The sequence below is a fragment of the Melospiza georgiana genome, chromosome 4 (genome assembly GCF_028018845.1).
Source record: "Melospiza georgiana isolate bMelGeo1 chromosome 4, bMelGeo1.pri, whole genome shotgun sequence".
Lineage (NCBI taxonomy): Eukaryota > Metazoa > Chordata > Aves > Passeriformes > Passerellidae > Melospiza > Melospiza georgiana.
This window is the reverse complement of record NC_080433.1, coordinates 50960443-50978891: the sequence shown is the minus strand read 5'-3', so window position 1 is coordinate 50978891 and position 18449 is coordinate 50960443. Positions and strand designations below refer to the sequence as shown.

The following is an 18449-nucleotide window of genomic DNA, read 5'->3' as shown; positions in this document are numbered from 1 at the left end:
CAGAGCATATAACTACCCTTCCTAAGTATTCCTTTTGTAGTGTTTTGCTGAACACATGACACACTGATTTACAACTCTAGTGTCTCTCAACCAGTTCTGAATATTTGGGACAGATATTCATATGACATGATACAGATTTATGGCGAACCAAGAACACATATGCTACATTGGTTTGTACCCAGTTTCCAAAATGGAAGCAAACCAGGCATACCAGTTTTGTAACTTTTTACATAAGTAGTTATTCTTCTCCTGGAGATTCAAATGAAGGAAAGTGGCATAGGAATTTAGGAAGACTCAGTCATTTATTACACTTACACAAGATCTAACACATTGGGTCTTGTCTCCAGCAAAGCCTTTTCCACAAAAGAAATTACTTAATGCAAGTTCCTTGTGGAATTTGATCTCTCATGCCCAGACTTGTTCACTTTACCCTTGTAGTGTCATTGGATATAGTTGCATACCATTTTCCTCCCCATCTCTTCTGAAAAGTGCTCAGTAAGTTAAATATACATGAAAGCAAAGGCACACTTTTAGCATCATCTCTAAAGAAAATCCTCCAAATGCCTCCCCCAAGAAAAACATCACACCCTTGCTTAGGATTATTTGTTTATTTATTTCAGTTAAAACAAACATACAATGTTTCATTGAAACTGTGCTGCTGGCCACCAGTCTAGCCAGCAGTGGTAGCTAGGCTGCTGGCCTCTCCCAGGAGGGTGGGTATTTACATATGTACACGGATGTACCGCGGGAGGGACGCGCGCTGGATCGCAGAGGTGGCTAACTGCTGCATTCAGGGAACCCTAACATCCATGGTGAATTTCAGAGAGAGAAAGTACACATGAACCTCGACAATGCTTTCTATGGACCCAAGTGATTCCGGTGTTTATTGCAACATATACATTTGTAATAAATACAGTCTTAGTGTTTTCTTACACACCTTAGGCAATACACACTCCTTTCATCTCTGTAAGCATTACACTGTTGAAAAAGGCTCTTTCCTTTGACAGCTGTTACACAGATGTACAACATGGACAACTCCTTGAAATGCTGTAACAATCAGTAATGAGAGAGGAATATATACATAAATTCTGGACTCCAAACCTACATTATATACATTATACTTACAGTATATACACACATACAATTTATGTACATAGACTATCATAAATATTGAAAAATAGTTTTAGTTTTAATGGATTAATGCTTTATAAATAACATGTTACATTTATGACTGAAATATCATGGAAGACAGTAATGTCTAACTGAGGTGACAGAACAGTGGTTTAATACTGAAGCTGCTCTTTTAGGTGGTTTGCAATGTAGGTAACTTTAAACAGACAGGTTTGGAAAAAATAATAATTAAAAAAAAAAAATCACATGTTGGAAATCGACCCAGCCAAGTGGAACTCAACTGTTGCAGGTGAAGAGTCAGTCATCAAATTATATAACACATAATGTATAATCTGGAAATTGCTACATTCAGAGAATTAGTGACATGTACAATACACTATGAGGTGTCATCGCAATAATCTTCTTCCCTTCTGGTTGCCAAGAAGGACTTGGTAGTAACTTCTTACTAACAACTCCTTCCTCTTCTATGGTTGCTCTGAGAAAGGAGGATATTTCTCACGTTCTTTCCTCTTTTTAAAGGGAAGAATTTCATCCCTTATGTGCTACAAATTGCTCAAAGGTAGACAACATTTTAATCCTCTTCCACCTTTACACATTTGTGGAGGAAGAAGAAAAGCTGCCAAAGTACTGAGGAGGCACGTGCTCAGCACTTCTGTGGAGATCAGGTAACATGGGATAGTTAGCCATGGATGTACAGTACCTGAGGCAGAGAAGTACCTACAGAGCATTAGTCAGTGCTGACTCCAGGATCATTAATTGCCAGTTGAGTACCACTGAATTAATTATACAAATAACACATGAGGAATCTAACTTGTCATTACAGTTTTACAATATAGTCTTAGTGACCAGTACTTACAGTCATGCAGAAGTATCAATACAAAATACCTGCAGTTGTTTCTCCATAGATTTTAAATGGCTGGGCAGAGCTTGACATTATCTGCCAAATGGTGACTATTGTTTAGATTTATTTCTGATTAATTCTACAAGAGCAAAAAAGTCTCAGGCACTGTTTAATCAATGGATTACAGGCCTTTACTTGGTCTCCCTGACACGATGACTGAGTGGGACTTCATAAATGAGATTTTTAAAGCATCGTGTCAGATGAAGACAGTTGACCACATTGCCATGACTATTTCATTAATAATCTCTATCTAGGCTTTTGTACCCAATATTGCTGTTTGAGAACCTCTTATAAGCCAAGTACACTGTTATACAAATGCTACCTCTCTTCAACCTGGGACAAGAATGAAAGAGCAAACATGCACTAGAAACAAAATAGCTCATCACAACCATACAGCACCTGCTTCATCAGATAGGGCTCACTAGAAACATGTCTATTTCTGAAGCAAACAAGTATGAGATGACTATCCAGTCTATGAGGTTATCTTTAATACTACTACACAGTATAAATTGGAAGAGGAATCCCAGTTGTGTATGTGAAGAGAGTTTGTACCAAGCATGAAATATTGGTGCAGTTATTTTGTGAATTTGACTCAGAAACAGAATAATCAAGTAATTCAAAATCCAATAATGGATGAGGAATTTGAGAAATACTGTACAGTTTTTAAATATTATACAACTAGAAGACTACATTAGGACTTTTTTGTTTTCCTACAGAGTGTTTCAAGATAGATTGGATAGAAAAAAATCCCAACAAACATTGTTACAACTGACAATGGACCTTAATAATAAAAGGAACTTGAGGAGGAAATTTTGTATTAATGGCATCATATGCTCCAGTGCCATTCAGTTTCTACCTATAACAGGAAAACAAAACCCAAAAAGCAAAAACCCCAGACCCTGTTTTACTCAATTGCACTACTGAGTACCTCAAGAAGGGAAATGTTAATGCCATCTTTTCAATTTTAGATTACCTACGCTTTTCTCAAATGTACCCTTTTATAAAGGGTAGGTTTTTTTGAAGTTTGAAAATTTGCATTTCCACACCATTTTTGGTAACTCTAGTTACTTATGTAAGTCTGAAATGATTTTCAGGATTATTTTCTCTAAGGGAGCTTCACAGGAAGCATTTAGTATCCGAAAACTTTGACCTGAATTGGCTTATTTTCTGTTTTGGTCATTAGAAGCATTTTAAAAATAAAATTTCTTTTAATTATGCCTCTACAGAATCACAAAGTATATTGAGGGAAAGGACCCATCAGAATCACCATGTGCAACTCCTGGCTCTGCACAGGACACCCCAAGAATCACACCATGTGCCTGAGAGTTGTCCAAACACTTCTTGCATTCTGTCAGGCTGGTGCTGTGACCACTTTCCTGGGGAACCTGTTCCAGTGCCCAACCACCCTCTGAGTAAAAAACCCTTTTCCTGATATCCAACCTAAACTTCCCTGACTCAGCTTCATGCCCTTTCCTTGGGTCCTGTCACTGGTGACATGAGTTAAGAGATCAAGAAAGTCAAACTAAGTTTAATTTAGGACACTAATTAAATATTTTTCCAAGCTCTTCTATGTTATTTTTTCATTCTTTTTAGAAAAATGTTTCTTAAAGTCAAAATAGTGCTTTTGAGGTCCATAAGAATTTTTGGTACAAAAAATAATAGTGTTTCTCTCTTTCTCTTGCTCTCTCATTGGTTATTTAAACACTTTGCTGTAAATTAAAGAGTTCTTTCTCACATCAAATGGTTCCATTAGGCACATTCAAGTAAAATAACAAAATATCCAAGTAACAATGACGAAAGCCAAACATGGCTTGATAAAAGTCTACAGAGAGTTCTGTCCATTCTCTGGAATGGAATAAAGTTGTCACTTCCTTCAGCCAGACACTCACGTGGTTTGATGTCAATATCCACTTCCATCATGCAGAATAGTTCCTTAAAGACACAGTTCAGATATTCTACAATCAGAAGAACCATCAACAAAGAATCTGCCTTTTAAAGGAAGCTGAATAGCTCGTTTTCATTCCCAGTAGGTTTCTGAGTGAACACTGGCATTTGAAGTGGTGTATTACAGAGATTAAATCAGGGCAGTTAATGGCCATCAGATTTAACATTCTGGATCCAGTCTAGAATAATCAGTGTCATACACCCAGTCATCACAAGTATACCACTTAGAAAGAAGAATGAAGCCTGAAAAAGAAAACATAAAAGAAGTATTTCAGATTCTGCTATGACACTGTTGGTAAAACACAACATTCACCTATAAATTCATGCCCATGAACTAGCACAAATGCCATTGCTCACAGAGCACAAAGTAAAAGAGACAAGAGATCAAGTCAATGACAAGGAGCTAAGTGTCTTTCTCATATTTGGGGTCCTTCCTCAAATCAGAAAGTATATTTATTTTCAATATAGCAGACCTCATCCTCAGCTAAGGGAAGTGAATGTAGCTGCTGATAACCAGTCAGGCTATGCCACTGTGCTAACTTGACTGTCTCAGTATATCTGACTGCATAATAAGTCACTATGTCTACGATTAGTAAGAGCTCCAAGAACAATCAAGATAACCCAAACAACTGGCAGATATGAGCTTTTATGCAGAAAACTATGTAAATAAGTCTTAAAAGAATATTTGAAGAATGTTAAGGTTCTTTAAATACAGTTCTTAGGGTATTCTGTTAAAATCTGTCTCTTAGCAGCAACAGAATGACCCAGCTACTGTTGAGATTTGGGGCCGGGGCTGAGAGAAGTCACTGAAGTGAACTGAGTCTTGTGATGGCCAGTTCCTTGGTTTTGAGTTCCCGCAGCTCCTTGCAACTACACAAGATAACATTAAATGCTAATTCACTGACTACCTTCAACAGGAGTTCAAAATTCATAAATCATGAAGATACTTATTTTTTTTGTTTTGAATTAGTAAGCAAATTCTTAGTTACATAGTTGTCTATAGTAGTTACATATTTGTCTATACATACCCCAATCTTTTGCACTGACTTCATTGGTTCCTTCTTCACTAATTTGATATAGAAGGCAGAAGGAAGTATAAAGATCAGCATGGCAGCCGCAGAAGCACCTGTAGAGAAAAAGCATGGAAATAAATACTCATAAACAGGTAAATATACTCTAATTAGACTGGAACTGCCTTTTCTGAAATGCAAAAGACTGCTTGATGTGATAAGAAAATGCTTACCAATGAATCCAAAGATGTCTCGAATAGTAGGGACAAAGATAACGAGCAGGTTGGTAAATGCCAGGAGAGAAATGGTAATGGAACAGTGACGCCACCAGCTGAACTCCTTCCCTGCCCACAGCAGCTGGGTAATGGAACTGCGGATCTTTGGAAGACAGGGGGAAAAAAAGAGACAGTTTAGTCTTCATTTTGGAAGACAGTGATTTGGCACCTGAATTAGACCTCCCTTCTGAAAGTATTTTAACATAACTTTCCTGAATGCTTCAGATTTTAATAGAAGGTGAAAGACAAAATAATATGGAGAAAAAAAACCAACAAGGAAAAGTATCTGGTTTGAACAAAAATTCCAGGAAATTTTGTGCCATCTAGGGACGCTGCTCAACAATATACACATAAATGGCCAGATTGCCACCACAAGGTATGTACAAAAACATGCTGGCTTCTGTAAACTGATTATACAACAGTGTAAGCTTTTTTATAGAGGGGCAATCTGTTTCATTTCTCCAATATAATCATACCAGGAAAACTGTATAACTGAATATATTTGTATTACTGTTTAGTAAATGTTACATATTTATTGAATTAACAGTATAGCTAAAATTTATCAAGTTTAGCAGAATAAATTTCCTTTTTCAGTTAAGAGAAAAACTCTTCAGTTTTTCAAGTAATAAACAGGAGTTGCCAAATCACTAAATGACTGCAGCAGTATAGTTGTTTAAAAAATAATTACTTACAGGGAAAATAACTACAGGTACAGTGAGGGTGACAGCCATAAGTACAGCAAGACGCACAATAAGCAGGAGAACATCAGCACCCAGATAAGCAGAGTAGGTGTGAAGCAGCTCTGGTTCAACTTTTCCTATAAAGAAAACAGTATTTTAGTTAGATTTTGTTGACATACTTCTTAAACATGTGTTTCTGCTCCAGATTCCACGCAAATTTTACAGTTACATAATCGATATGAACTGAAAGCCTCAAGAGCTCCTGTAAGAATGTATCCATATTACACAGGAATGACTTGGAGGCACAGAATCTGGCTTAATCCAATTTTAATCCTATGTCTTGGGCCTAATTCTATTACTGATCTCCTTTAGGGTGTGCACTTACAGAAGTACTAAAAAAAAAGCCCAAGTAACAGTGTATATTTAGACTGCATAGTAAATGCTTGCTTGTTCTATTTTTAAAATAACACTCTGATTTTGCAGAACATAAGTCATTCAAAGAAAGCAGAGAGACAATATTTACCATAAAATGTCAAGTATCCAAAGAGAGCAGCCAACAGATACATGAGGAACATGGCAAAAAAAGATACATAGGACACATTCATCATTCTTTTACGGCTTCGGCTGTAAGAAAAAGTAACATTGTTAGTGGTGAGAACATACTCTATTTGTTTCGTACTCTATTTGTTTGTTTAGTGAAATTACAAATCTATATCTAACACTTACCCTTTCAGTTCTTCATAAATAGGAAGAATTGCAGGATGACAGACAAAGGAAAATGTTAGGATTGGGACAGCATAAACAGTCTGAAAAAAAAAAAGTTTCTTAAGTATCTCAACAGACATTAGAAATTTACTTTACAAAATCATCAGGAGATTCTTCAGTTTTGGCCTTATTTGGTAATAAAGACCAGCTATTCTTTACAATGAAAACTGCAGAAAAAGTTTAAACAAGTTCATATTTTCTTAAACCCAGATCAAGAGGTACCAAATAATCTCAAATTTCACTGAATTCCACAGTGAGGTGAATGTATTTGCATTCAAAATTATTTTCAGCAACTCACAGGCTTAAAAGTGATTAGATCTTGAACTTGCTATTGTGTATTACACATGGAGATTCATCACTGTAATTGGGAGCATTCATGAGTCAAGAATTTGTGACTGGGAACAAGTCAAACATCCTATTTGCACACTTCTACAATTTTCTTCATTTTGTTCTGCAATCTACTTATTAAAATGCTTCATTAACTTTTTTGAGAAAGCTTGAGAAATGCTGTGCTAAAGAGTGAGAGATGTGTTTTTTGCCACTTGAACAGGCACTCCAAGCTCCTCTAATTTCTGTGTATTGGGCATGTGGAAAAACCCAGTCTCCATGAGGTAAACAGTGTCCAAGTCTACTGGAACAGAAAGTCTTAACACATCCCGATTTTAAAACTGGGCAACTGCTTGAAAGAAAAATTATTTATCTACTGCATACTTGTTCTCAGTTATTCTCCACAGAGTATCTGATTTTTTCGGTCAGTTACCTGTGAATTGAAGATGAAATATTTTGGCTTGCACATATCCTCACTTGTTATATTTTCAGCTACCAAAGGTGCCACTGTTGCATTAAGTAATGTCACATTCATGATGACACTGTCCGCAGGACAAGGAATCTGAAACATCTTCCAAATGACCTAGAAATAAAGCCACGTATTTATTACTTTGACTAATGCAAGATGTGAAAATTTTTAGAAACTGCTTAATTTCGCTTTGAAATGCAGTTTTACAAGCACTGTAAAGTTTACAACAAGTTTACAAGATTATACTTACAACAATCAGAAAGAAGACCATGCAAAGCAAGGAAAATCCACTGGTATAGCCCAAATACCCTGTGATCAAGAAAGACAAAAAAAAATCTAAGATATAATTAACAGAAACATCATTCAAGTCAAAACAGAATGGCAAAATATATTCTGTCAAGTGATCTCTTTAGATTGTCATTTCCTCAGCATTACACAGAACAAATTAATTATTCATTGAGTTTCTGCTAATCCCAACCCAGATCTGAAGGTTCTGAAAGACATATTAGGGTCTGTACATACAGTGAGTCTGTAATGTTAAACTTTTTAACTTACAAGAAAAGGAAACAAACTAAAAAATCTCACAGCAGCAACCATATGAATTGTTTATTGTATACTAAGAATGATATAGGATTAATTTTAACAGCACACACAATCGGGTAACTTAGCCTTTTTCCTTCTGTTTTTACTGATTTACTTCTAGAAAATAGTAATTTGAGAGAGTGATTCACATTGAGACTCTCAGTTACTGAAGTTCGACTACAGGATTCTCTGAATAAACAGCCTGTTATCTGAATTATTCACATATATCACTGAATTACAGCTATTTCAGATAAAGCATCTGGCATGAACATTCTGTTACTCCTCAGGATCTAAAATGAGAAGATGCTGCCCAGAGTTAGCAGCCCTACTCTTTGAAGGCTGTTACAGGATAGCTGGTAACAATATTTTAGTATTTCACCATTGACCAAAATAGGTCAAGTTTTGTGATAAGAACAGAAATAATCCTATCTGCTGTCTTTTCATCTTCCACAAACACATCTGTAATTTAGTATACTTGTCTTGGTTTTTTTTTTCCTTTCTTCAAGGAGATTGATAGCAATTACCTAAATGCTAATTAGTCCCAAGTCACAAGTTTGGAGACAGCTATTAATTCACACAGCATTTCAAGACTCAAACATTGCATCAACACATTTCACCACAGTTCTTCCAATGGGTTTTTATTTTAAATGCTCTCTACTACTTACCTAGATTTTTCAGCAGGGACAGGGGAAGAATGAGAATGACAGACACCAGCAGCACTAAATAGTCACCATTGAGATACCATTCTCTGTAGAAAAGAAGGTAATATTTCTAAGTAATCAAGTATTTAAAAAATGCATTTGCAGTTTAGTCTTCTCTCTTATTTTCTACAACATATGGCTCCTTAAAAAAATGCACTACCTGATGTCACAAGTGACAGCATTTAATTTCCTATATGGACCTAACACCCTACAATAGCTTCTTATCTCACCCCAAACCTGCATTGTGCCTTTCCTTTAGTGTCCTTTTATAAAAATTATAACATCTGGAAATCAGAAGACAGAAAAGTAAATGATTGGTTAGAAAAAAAGTCAAGTGGGATCAATCACAGAAAAAATATAATTTTCTTAAATGCTGGTTCCCAACTCTCCAGATGTGTTAGAATACTGCAGGGCCCCAGCAGGGTTTCCTTTTTTAATGGAAATAAAATTCTGTTGGGTGCCCTGTGGGAATTAAAGAAAAACAGGTGAGGGCTGAAGGTAAGGCAATAGCTCAAGCCCACTGGCTGAGAAAACTCCAACAAGCACTGGGAGTCTCTTGGAGGCACATTTCGTCCCTTTCAGTAGGGAAAACATGGTAAGAACTTCAGGGGCTTTTTCCTTCAGAACATTTCTGCCATTTTTTCTGTAAGAAGCAGAAAAATGTTTTTCACAAAACATTTTTGAGCATTAGAAGATTAACATCTTTTTTGAAACACATAAAAACGAAGTCCTACAGGACCATCTTATATGCTTTAAGCAATTAAAGTAACACTAAGTTACACATTTATTCCCAAGTATTAATACTTTACATCCTATTATGATATAATTTAACAGTACTTATTTTAAAATGTACTGTATGCTATTTAGGTAAAAAATTTAATTTGAAATTTGTATATGCAAACTCAGTTGCTGAATTATAGCCTTTTATATGGTAATGGAAATATGGAATAATTAACAGACTTGCTCTGGATTTACATAATAAATGCAAAAATGATGTAGTCATCTCTTTCCTCAGATGGTTACCGGGGATAACTAGATGTAAAAAAGGAGTATTATTTTAAAAACTTCAGATGTATAGGACATTGACACCATACACCTTTTGTTGTCTTTTTTTAAAACATAGTAGACTTTTGGCAAATTTAAAAGAAATCACAACAAAGAAATTTCTTGCAGTTGATACAATCACAAGAACATGCACTGCTATTGTGCATACCATAGAGAGGCCATCAGGACTTTCAGATCAAGGACTTCAAAGTTTTTCCGTCCTGAAGAGTAAAGAATGGGATTGTGCAGTTTTAAAATATAGCCAAGTACTTTAGAAGTCGCTAAACAAATTTTAATAATGGAGCTAGTATTTACAATATTGTCTCAGAAGTCCAGAAGTTTTTTTACAGTAAACATTATTTTGGGACACTCAAACAGGTAAGTGCTTACATTTCGGGCCCCAGGCTGCCAGAGTGGAATCCATGCCAATGATAGCCACCCAGACTCCCCTAAGCAATGCATGGAGAGAGTCAGTTAAATGGGGTTCACGATTGCCAGAGCACTGAGAAAATATTTACTTTAAATCAGTGTACCTAGTGCCAGCCAACAAGAAAGCATTTAAGACAGAGATGGCAATTTCTTAATTTTCTCTGCCAGATTTGCAGAGCAGCAGCTGTATCCAGAGAGATTCACAGACTTTAACTTTCCCTCTTGAATTGCAACCAGTTTTGAATTCTTTACTGAAGATGGGACAGTTAAAAAATATTTGCCTCCGAGCCCCCTTCTAAATACTGGCTACTTCAGGGGCTCTATTAAGAATTGAAAAATATGGATTTGAATTCAGCCAAAGGAGAGAAATTAAACTTCCCAGCAAAGAATTTGTAAACATAACACTACTAAGTAAATAGGGTAGGTGCAGTATTTGAGTACATTTAAAAAAATTAAAAGAAAGGAAAAAAAATATGGCTAGCACTGTTATTATGACAGTATTTATCAGCAAGCTGAATGAACACCACCAAATGGCTTGAACCCCTTGGGGAACACGGCAGAAAAATGCCTACCTTCTGAACTCAGGCTTAGGTGTAAGTTGGAGTCTTGAGCTGCTCAGCCCTCTCAAGACTGGGACACTTCAGGACAAGGCACAGAAGTACAACTCTGAAGAGTGAGATTTATAGCACTTAACTCTATCCATCTGAACTCAGGCATCTTGTTTTTACACACCCTCTCAATACAGAGTGATATGATCACCTGTTCTTTGGAGACGCACAAAATGTGTCTAAGTCAGGTGCGCCAAATTGATCACTACAGAGGATCACCCTTCTCCCCTGATTGTACTAGGACCATTGTAATGGTGAACTCAAAATAGGGTTAGATAAAATGAATCCCTTTTTAAAGCCAAGCAGGAAAGCCACTCTGGAGTCAAGGTGTCTCCAGGGCTAGATGGCAAGGCATCTACCACTCTAGTCGTAGGTATATAAACTCTGGTTTAGGTCAATATTTAGTCTCTGAATCTTTTTGAGAACTGTTCCCTAAGACATTCCTTCCATAACTGCACCTTAGTCTTACATTTAATCACTTGCCACAGTATTGATACTAGAAAACTAAATTAATCAGACCAAACAATTTTGAATGCATTAATAAATTAAAAAAACCCAACAAAACAAAACAAAAAAAACCAACCACAATCACATTTATCTTTCCTCATCAAGTGTATGTACTGACTGGTACATACATTAACACTTACCTGATGTTCTTTACAGAACAGCTTTCTGCAATATGATGCAATACCTGTATTTTTCTACCCTTTCCCCAGGTAAGGCTGGACCTAAATGAAGTGAAGCACTCAGGGGAAGGGAAAACTTACTGTATCTGTCTGAATAAGAAGCTACCCTATGGTGTACCGAACGTGGTCTTCATATAAAAGTATATACAGTCTCCGTATTTGTTTCTCCTAATAGTTTCTCTGATGAGGAGTTCTAACACCTACCCTGTGGTCTCTTCGATGTTCATAAATGTCTTGATGACCAATGGTAACTCATATTTCACTATGAAGAGGTAGCTTGACATAGCTGTAGGTGAATAACATCATAGATCATTACAAATATAGAATATGCCACACGATGCAAGAATCACATAACATGTTTCATAACTTCACTTGAACACAAGTAGTTAATGAACACATGTTGTGTGACAAATAAGTCTCCAAGAATAAGCAGGGAACAATCACTATTGACAGTACAGACATTTTAAGATCTTGTCCTCACCTCCAATGTTCTGCATTGTAATTGATCCAGAAGCAGCAAGTTTTCCAGCCATACCAAAAGCCTTCATTCCCAACTGTTCATATAATAAAGATCCTAAAAGAAAGTACGATATCCCATTGGAGGGGTGTATTTCAAGAAAATACCATAAGAAACAAATACTACGTATTTGTAAGAGTAATTTGCCATACCTCCTTCATTGGCAGTCTTCAGAAGAAGATGCACTGAATACAAAGAAAATATTGAGACAAACAGCAGGAGAATCCTGGGGAGAGAAAAACACACAAATCTGTAATAACCATAAAGACTTATTGTAACCTTATTAAATAAAAATGTATCAAATATAAACATTATCCATATTAGGATATTATATGGGGAAGGATTCTAAGGTCAGCTAAAAGTGTTCTGAAAACCCAATTAATGCCGTGTATAGAAAGGATTTTATACTAAATTGCATTTCAGAAGCATATAAAGAAATTCTACTGTAGGCTTGAACAACGATTCTGTTCAGTCTAAAGTAGCATAACCACCACCAAGAGTCAGGCTATTGTACTTGGCTATATTTGGTAATAAATAACTTAGCAAAGTATCAATGGGAATGCGTGCAGGTGGAGGGGAAGGTTTGCATCCTTTTAAGAAACTGTATTTTTCCCCGTCTTCCTGCCCCTGTTCAACACTGAGGCTAACTACAGCTGAAGTGAAGATTATCTCTTGGTCTTAAAAAAAAATCAGCTTTTCAGCTTAAACCTGTGTTATGTTCTTCTTTTACGTAAGGATGAAACTGCAAAAGCCTTAAAGAATTGACTGAAAATTCAGACTCATTGACAGCTGTGTTTTCAAATGAAAATACACATCTATTGCCATTTAAAAAAATTCTTTCCTCAAAAATTAACTCTTCAGATGTGCTTACATGGGAATTGCTAGTGGCTTGTTTATCTTCCCCACAGCTTTTACAGGCAATGCATATTATTTCCAGAAGCACATTTGCATCACCTAAAATTCGGGTCTCTCAACAACAAATCTCTCCCACAACAAATGCACTTCCTGGAGTGGCACGCTAGGGGGGACTTCTCGGCTGCTGGAGAACACAGTGGAAAATTACAAGGCATTAAATAAAAAACCCTGGTCTTTCTTATACCAATACAAGCATTTTGCTTAATAGGAAACCTGAGAATCAGCATATCAAAAATGGCTTAAAAAGGGCAAACTTTGCTTCCCAGAATACATTTCCTTTTGTGTCATTTTTAATGTTGGTAAAGTTAGTAAATGCAGCACAAAGAACTGGAAACAAAAAGATCTGAGAAGCTTCACAGATCTGCGTAGGAAACTTACGTTACTGCGCCAATTCACTAACACTAACACATGCACACAAATAAACCTCTCTATTTCTGACAGGTAGAGATTAACTAGGATTTGACTCAGCCATCGTGTAGAAACAGCTCAGCAGAGATGTGCCAGGGTTACACTACTTTAAAACAGCACAGACCCTGGGCCTCTCAGTCCTAACATGGAATCGCTGCCTACAGTGCAGACAAGATCAGTCAGCAAACTCATCTTCAAGCTCTCTGTTTCTGGCTTCCAGACCATTCTATTCATTTATTTAGTGCTGACACAAGTGACAAGTCACAGCACTTACACAAGTGCCTCCACAGTCTTCGAAGAACTTACTGCCCTAATCAACTGCATCTGGATCTGATTCTGCAACCTAGTTATTAAGGGCTGCCTGTAATGCCCTCACTGTCATCATAAATCCTCAGTATCATCTGTGATTAACTGCTTTCCTGCCTCAGAACTGTACCATCTACAAGTTTTGAAAGGTAACAAGCTAGTTTGTCTTTGAAACAGCACTAATGCGAACAAGATCTGAATGCAGCATCTGGAAATAAAAAGCAACTAAATTGCCTCAGCATCCAATTGGTAAATTGACAGTTTTAAACATTTTTTTCCTCAGAAAAGAGGACCCTCGAAGTCTGTTCAAATAGCTAACCTTAAATGCTCTTTTTTCCTCTCCTCAGAGACATTCTAATGTGCATTATATTGATTAGCTTTCATGTGCTGCAGAACATCTTTAGAGCATGAATAATTATTCTAGACTCACGCTAAGTCATTATTTCAGTTTAGCATCACCTAAGCAAGTGAAAATCTTAGTAAAAGATTAACAAATCACCATGTGTTCAAAATCCTTTAATCCGAAATTCACACATAGGTAGTTTCCTCAGGAAACTTGAGCACCACCCCATACACTGTGAAACATCTGGAAGTAAATCTGACCTACTTTCTGGAAATCTGGCAGCAGAGTCAGGGAAATTTTGAACTAAACATTGCTCTTCACATGTTCTTGAACATTCAGCACATTGATCTATTTCCAGGATAAAAACACAAAGCTCCTTTAAACATACCCATGGATACTCATTTGCAGTCAAGTCACTGATAATACATGTTGTGTGAGCTGAACTGCCTCCAATACATGAAAAATGTACTTCCCAAGACATTTAAAAGCACATAACTGGATCCTCATGTCATTTCCAATTACACTTCTGTAGTTCTGCCCTACACCTCAAAGCTTTTGCCAGTGTAGACAGGCCAATAAAGACAGGCTGGTTATTCCACACCCCTTCCTTGCAGGCAGACAGAAATTTTTATAGGTGTAACTGAAACCATGCCCCTGAAGAGAGTGAGAGCACAGCAATAAAACAGACTTCTTTATTGGTTAAGTACATTGTAACTCTGTAGGCACAGTGATGTCAGCTGAGGAAAGCGAGACCACATCCCTGATTGGAACTTGGATAATACAAGTTTCCGGGGAAGTCTATCAGTTATTAATGGAGAAACTACAGCTAAGTCAAGTAAAATTCACTGTAAAACGTTTTTGAGGGTTGCAGAACTTGCAATGAATCGGTTTAATTTTTGCAGGTTCTTCTGAATGTATCACAATCCTTAAATTCAAAACAAGCCTAAAGTGCAATTCTGCACCTATGAAAATTACTGGATGTTTTCTATGGGGTCATATTCTTACACCATGTATTTTTCCATTGAATATGAATATGAATTACACACCAGAAAGATGAGGGTATTTTGATGAATCAAAAGATACTTACACAAAAAGAGCAATTCCAGTGTTAGCCATGGCAAAAGAAAGACCAAGGATGCCACTACCCACAATAGCATTGCTCAGATTAAATACTGACATTCCAAAGGAAGTAGTACCCGGATGCTGAGGAAAGATGGATAGGTAATAGTTAATAGAGAGTTATTAGTCATCTCAGAAATAAACATAAAATTGGCAGTACATTTTTGTTTGTTTGTTTGTTTATTTGGAACGTCATTGCCGGGTACTTACATACTGAGTTTCGTATTTCTTCTTTCCAAGATTGGAATCGAGCAAGAAATTTTGGTTTTCCGGATCAATATCTGCATAGTGGCTGCAAAACAACGTTACATCATTAGTGACTCTTACGGGAACCTTACGCATTCACTTCCCGATCGGCATTTCCGATCCATTTCGAAGGGAAATGGAAAAACCGACGGAATGACCCCGAAAGAACCACCCCACCTGCGACGGTGTAAGGGCGCGGAGCGTCGCGCCCGTCCCCGGCCGCAGCGCTTCCCGTGTTTCCGTACGGATTCGCCGACGGACGCTCGGCACCGCCGGGTCCCCGCCCGGCGCCGCCCGGCGCGGGAGCCCCCTCACCTCTTCATGGCAGCCGGCTTGGTGGGGTAGGGGTAGCTGAAGTCGTTGCTGTTGGAGCTGTAGCTGCTGCTGTCCTCGTCGGGCGAGATGTTGAACTTGCCCATCTCGGCGCTGCTCATGCTGGCGGCGGGGGTCGGGGCCGGGGCCGGGCCGCTCTTTTGTCCTTGCGGGCGGGACGCGCCGCGCCTGCCTGGGGGCGGGAGGCGACGTCAGTGCCGCAGCGGGCGCGAGCCCGTCACGTGGCCCCGCGGCCCCCGCCCGCCGCCGAGTGGAAAAGTACCAGGCGCGCGGGGCGGGGGGCGCGCGGACAAAGGTGAGCCCCGCGCGGGGCGGGGGCGCGCGGCCCGCACCGGCACCGACACCGACACCGGCACCGGCACCAACAGCGGCACCGGCACCGACAGCGGCACCGGCACCGCACCGAGACAGCGGCACCGAGACGGCGGCACCGCCACGCCGCACTCCCCCCCTCCCCCCCCCTCCGCCTCCCCGCCCCGATAGCGGAGAGCAGACTGATGCAACACCGATGCGCGATTGTCACATCGGCTGCCGGAGCCTCCCGCCCCGCGGCTGTCCCTCCCTGTGTTTACCTCCCGCCCCCCCCGCCGGCGACACCGCGCGACCCGGCGTTTCCAACGGGAAAACGCAAACCGGTCGCGGCACCGCGTCGCGCCGCAGTCGCTCTGCGGGTTTGCCGCCTTTCCGGGATGCGGCGGCGGCGCATCCCTACGCGCGTCTCGGCGGAGCCCGGCAGGGTCTTGGCGACAAGCCGGGGCGCTGCCACCGCACAAAGGCGCGAAGGACGAGCCGCGCTCCGTCCGAAAAGTCACCCCGTTCTTCCTGGCGGCCCGGTAATAGCCAGCCCCTGCCGTACCTTCTACGCACGAGCTTGAAAGCGAGGGTTTCTCCCGAAGCCTCGGAATAACGAGATTCTCCTGTCTGCGCTGCTACTTCTCGCAAGGGAAAAAAGAGCCCTTAACTATGAAATGTCAGCGAAAACAAACCCCTAGATAAATAAAGGTAGAAAAAAAAATCGCGTAAAAAAGTCAGAGGTATCAAAAGGAAAGAAAATTTCGCGTCCGTATCGCTCCGGCGTCCCTCCCGCTCTGACGGCCCCCTCGGGGCGCCGCGGCTCTTCAGGCAGGAATGTGGGCGTGTCACGGCAGGGGCGCGGCGCCCGCCCGCCCGCCCGCCCTCTCCGCGCCGCCCCCCGCCCTGCCCGACTGACCCCCTGCCGCCGCCCGGGCCGGGGCTGGGGGCACAGCGGGCGGGGGCGGCCGAGGGCTGGGAGCCGGGCACCGGCGGGGGTCGGGAGCGCGGCCGCTGGCACATGAGCCGAGCAGCTCTCCAGTGTTTACATTGGGGCACTGCTTTAGACGGGACGCTGCGGTGCTTGTCAGACGCGCTCTCGCTGAGAGGCGCTTCCATCGGCCCAGTGCAGCATCCGCAGCGTGACTGCAGCACCCGGTGGCCCCCGGTTCACCCGGGATCTGCCTCCCTCTTCCACCCCGCGGCTGCCCCCGGCGCGGACCCACCATAGCTGCCCGGTGCAGTCACTCGCTATTTTTAACACCCGCAGCAGCGCACGTGCGGGCCCGGAGCCCGAGGGCAGCCGACAGACAGACTGCCCGAACGCTTCCTTCGGGAAGTGAACCGGAATGACAGACTCCCCCCAGTGATGTGATTCACCATAAACCCCATGCAGGGAAGAGAAGGGGAAACAGAACATCCTGCTTCCTTTTCCAGAAGATTTGGAGAGCTTTGCTGCTCGGCCCCCTGTGGAAGTGGACGGCGGGGTTTTTCTGTCCACAGGCATGGTGCAGGGACACGGCTCCGAAGGAGGCTTGACAGGGGTAGGGGGGGCCCGCTTGGCTGCTGTCTGGCGGGACAGGGGGGTGCAAATCAGCCTCCCCGGCTCCTGTCCTCGCCGCACGAGTGCACTCCCACGCCAGGCTGGGGCTGCCAGCCTCGAGTGTGGAGGATGCCTTGCCACCGAGTCGCTTGACCCCCTGCGTTATCGCCCTCGCTCCCTTCTTCTGCAGCATCGAGAGCCCCTGGAGGGTGCGAGGGCCGGCTGCCTGTCTGCTGTGCCGGGGCAGCAGCGGCCGCCGGGACACGAGAGCAGTTCACACCCTCGAGGGACCGCGAATCCCTCACCACCATCCCCGCTCCTGGGCCCCCTGCAGTGCCCGCGGCTCTGACGGGGACACGAGCCTCCCCAGGGCGGGGACGGGCGGGGGGACGGTGACTCTGTCCCGCGACTGTCGCCGAGGCAGGCGGGCGGGAAGCAGGGGTGAAGCGGGCGGGAAGGCGCCGAGCGGCGGCACCCGACCGCCACCGCCGCCGAAGATTCTGCACCGCCCCCGCCGCCGCCGGGATGGGGGGCGGGCGTGGAAGCCGGGAAGGGGCGGGGAGCGGCGAGGGCACGCCCAGGAGATGCAGGAGCCGAAAATTTTCCATCGCTGCAGTGGTCCCCCGCCCCCATCCGGCGCGGCACGTCGGGCGTCCCCCGCAGCGCGGCGCGGCGGGGCGGCAGCGTGATCGGGAGCGGCGGCGGGAGCGGGAGCGGCAGCGGGCGGGACGCGCTGCGGCGCCTTCCGCGCAGCCCGGGGCGCACAGGGGCGGCGGCGCACCTGCTTCCGCGGCTGCGGCGATTGCAATGACCCCCGAGCTCGGCGTGCGGCGTTCTGGGCTGGGAGCGGCTCCTGCCCTGCGCTCCTGCCGGTGC

General features: G+C 42.0%; 1 protein-coding gene across 2 annotated transcripts; it reads right to left on the bottom strand.

The window, feature by feature from the left end:
* Window positions 1-593: 593 nt before the first annotated feature.
* On the bottom strand, window positions 594-16851 carry SLC38A2 (solute carrier family 38 member 2). 2 transcript variants are annotated; one of them, XM_058022221.1, is made up of 16 exons: window positions 16596-16851; window positions 15722-15911; window positions 15371-15452; window positions 15129-15244; window positions 12222-12295; window positions 12034-12126; window positions 11757-11838; window positions 8750-8832; window positions 7753-7811; window positions 7467-7616; window positions 6668-6747; window positions 6465-6565; window positions 5954-6078; window positions 5220-5364; window positions 5005-5102; window positions 594-4219 (listed from the first exon to the last, which is right to left on the bottom strand). In XM_058022221.1, the coding sequence occupies exons 2-16, from the start codon at window positions 15838-15840 to the stop codon at window positions 4121-4123; spliced, it is 1506 nt and encodes a 501-aa protein (XP_057878204.1). In that variant the 5' UTR covers window positions 15841-15911; window positions 16596-16851; the 3' UTR covers window positions 594-4120. The 2 variants fall into 2 exon arrangements, with proteins under 2 accessions (XP_057878204.1, XP_057878203.1); XM_058022220.1 differs by having other exon boundaries at window positions 5005-5364.
* Between the last annotated feature and the right edge of the window lie 1598 nt (window positions 16852-18449).

Excerpts from the sequence above, each read along its gene's own strand:
- SLC38A2 (XM_058022220.1), bottom strand. The coding sequence starts at position 15,840 with ATGAGCAGCGCCGAGATGGGCAAGTTCAACATCTCGCCCGACGAGGAC. Across the intron at positions 6,566-6,667 it reads ATTTATGAAGAACTGAAAGG|CCGAAGCCGTAAAAGAATGA; the intron begins GTAAGTGTTAGA and ends TTTTTCTTACAG. Across the intron at positions 6,079-6,464 it reads TGGATACTTGACATTTTATG|GAAAAGTTGAACCAGAGCTG; the intron begins GTAAATATTGTC and ends TTTTCTTTATAG.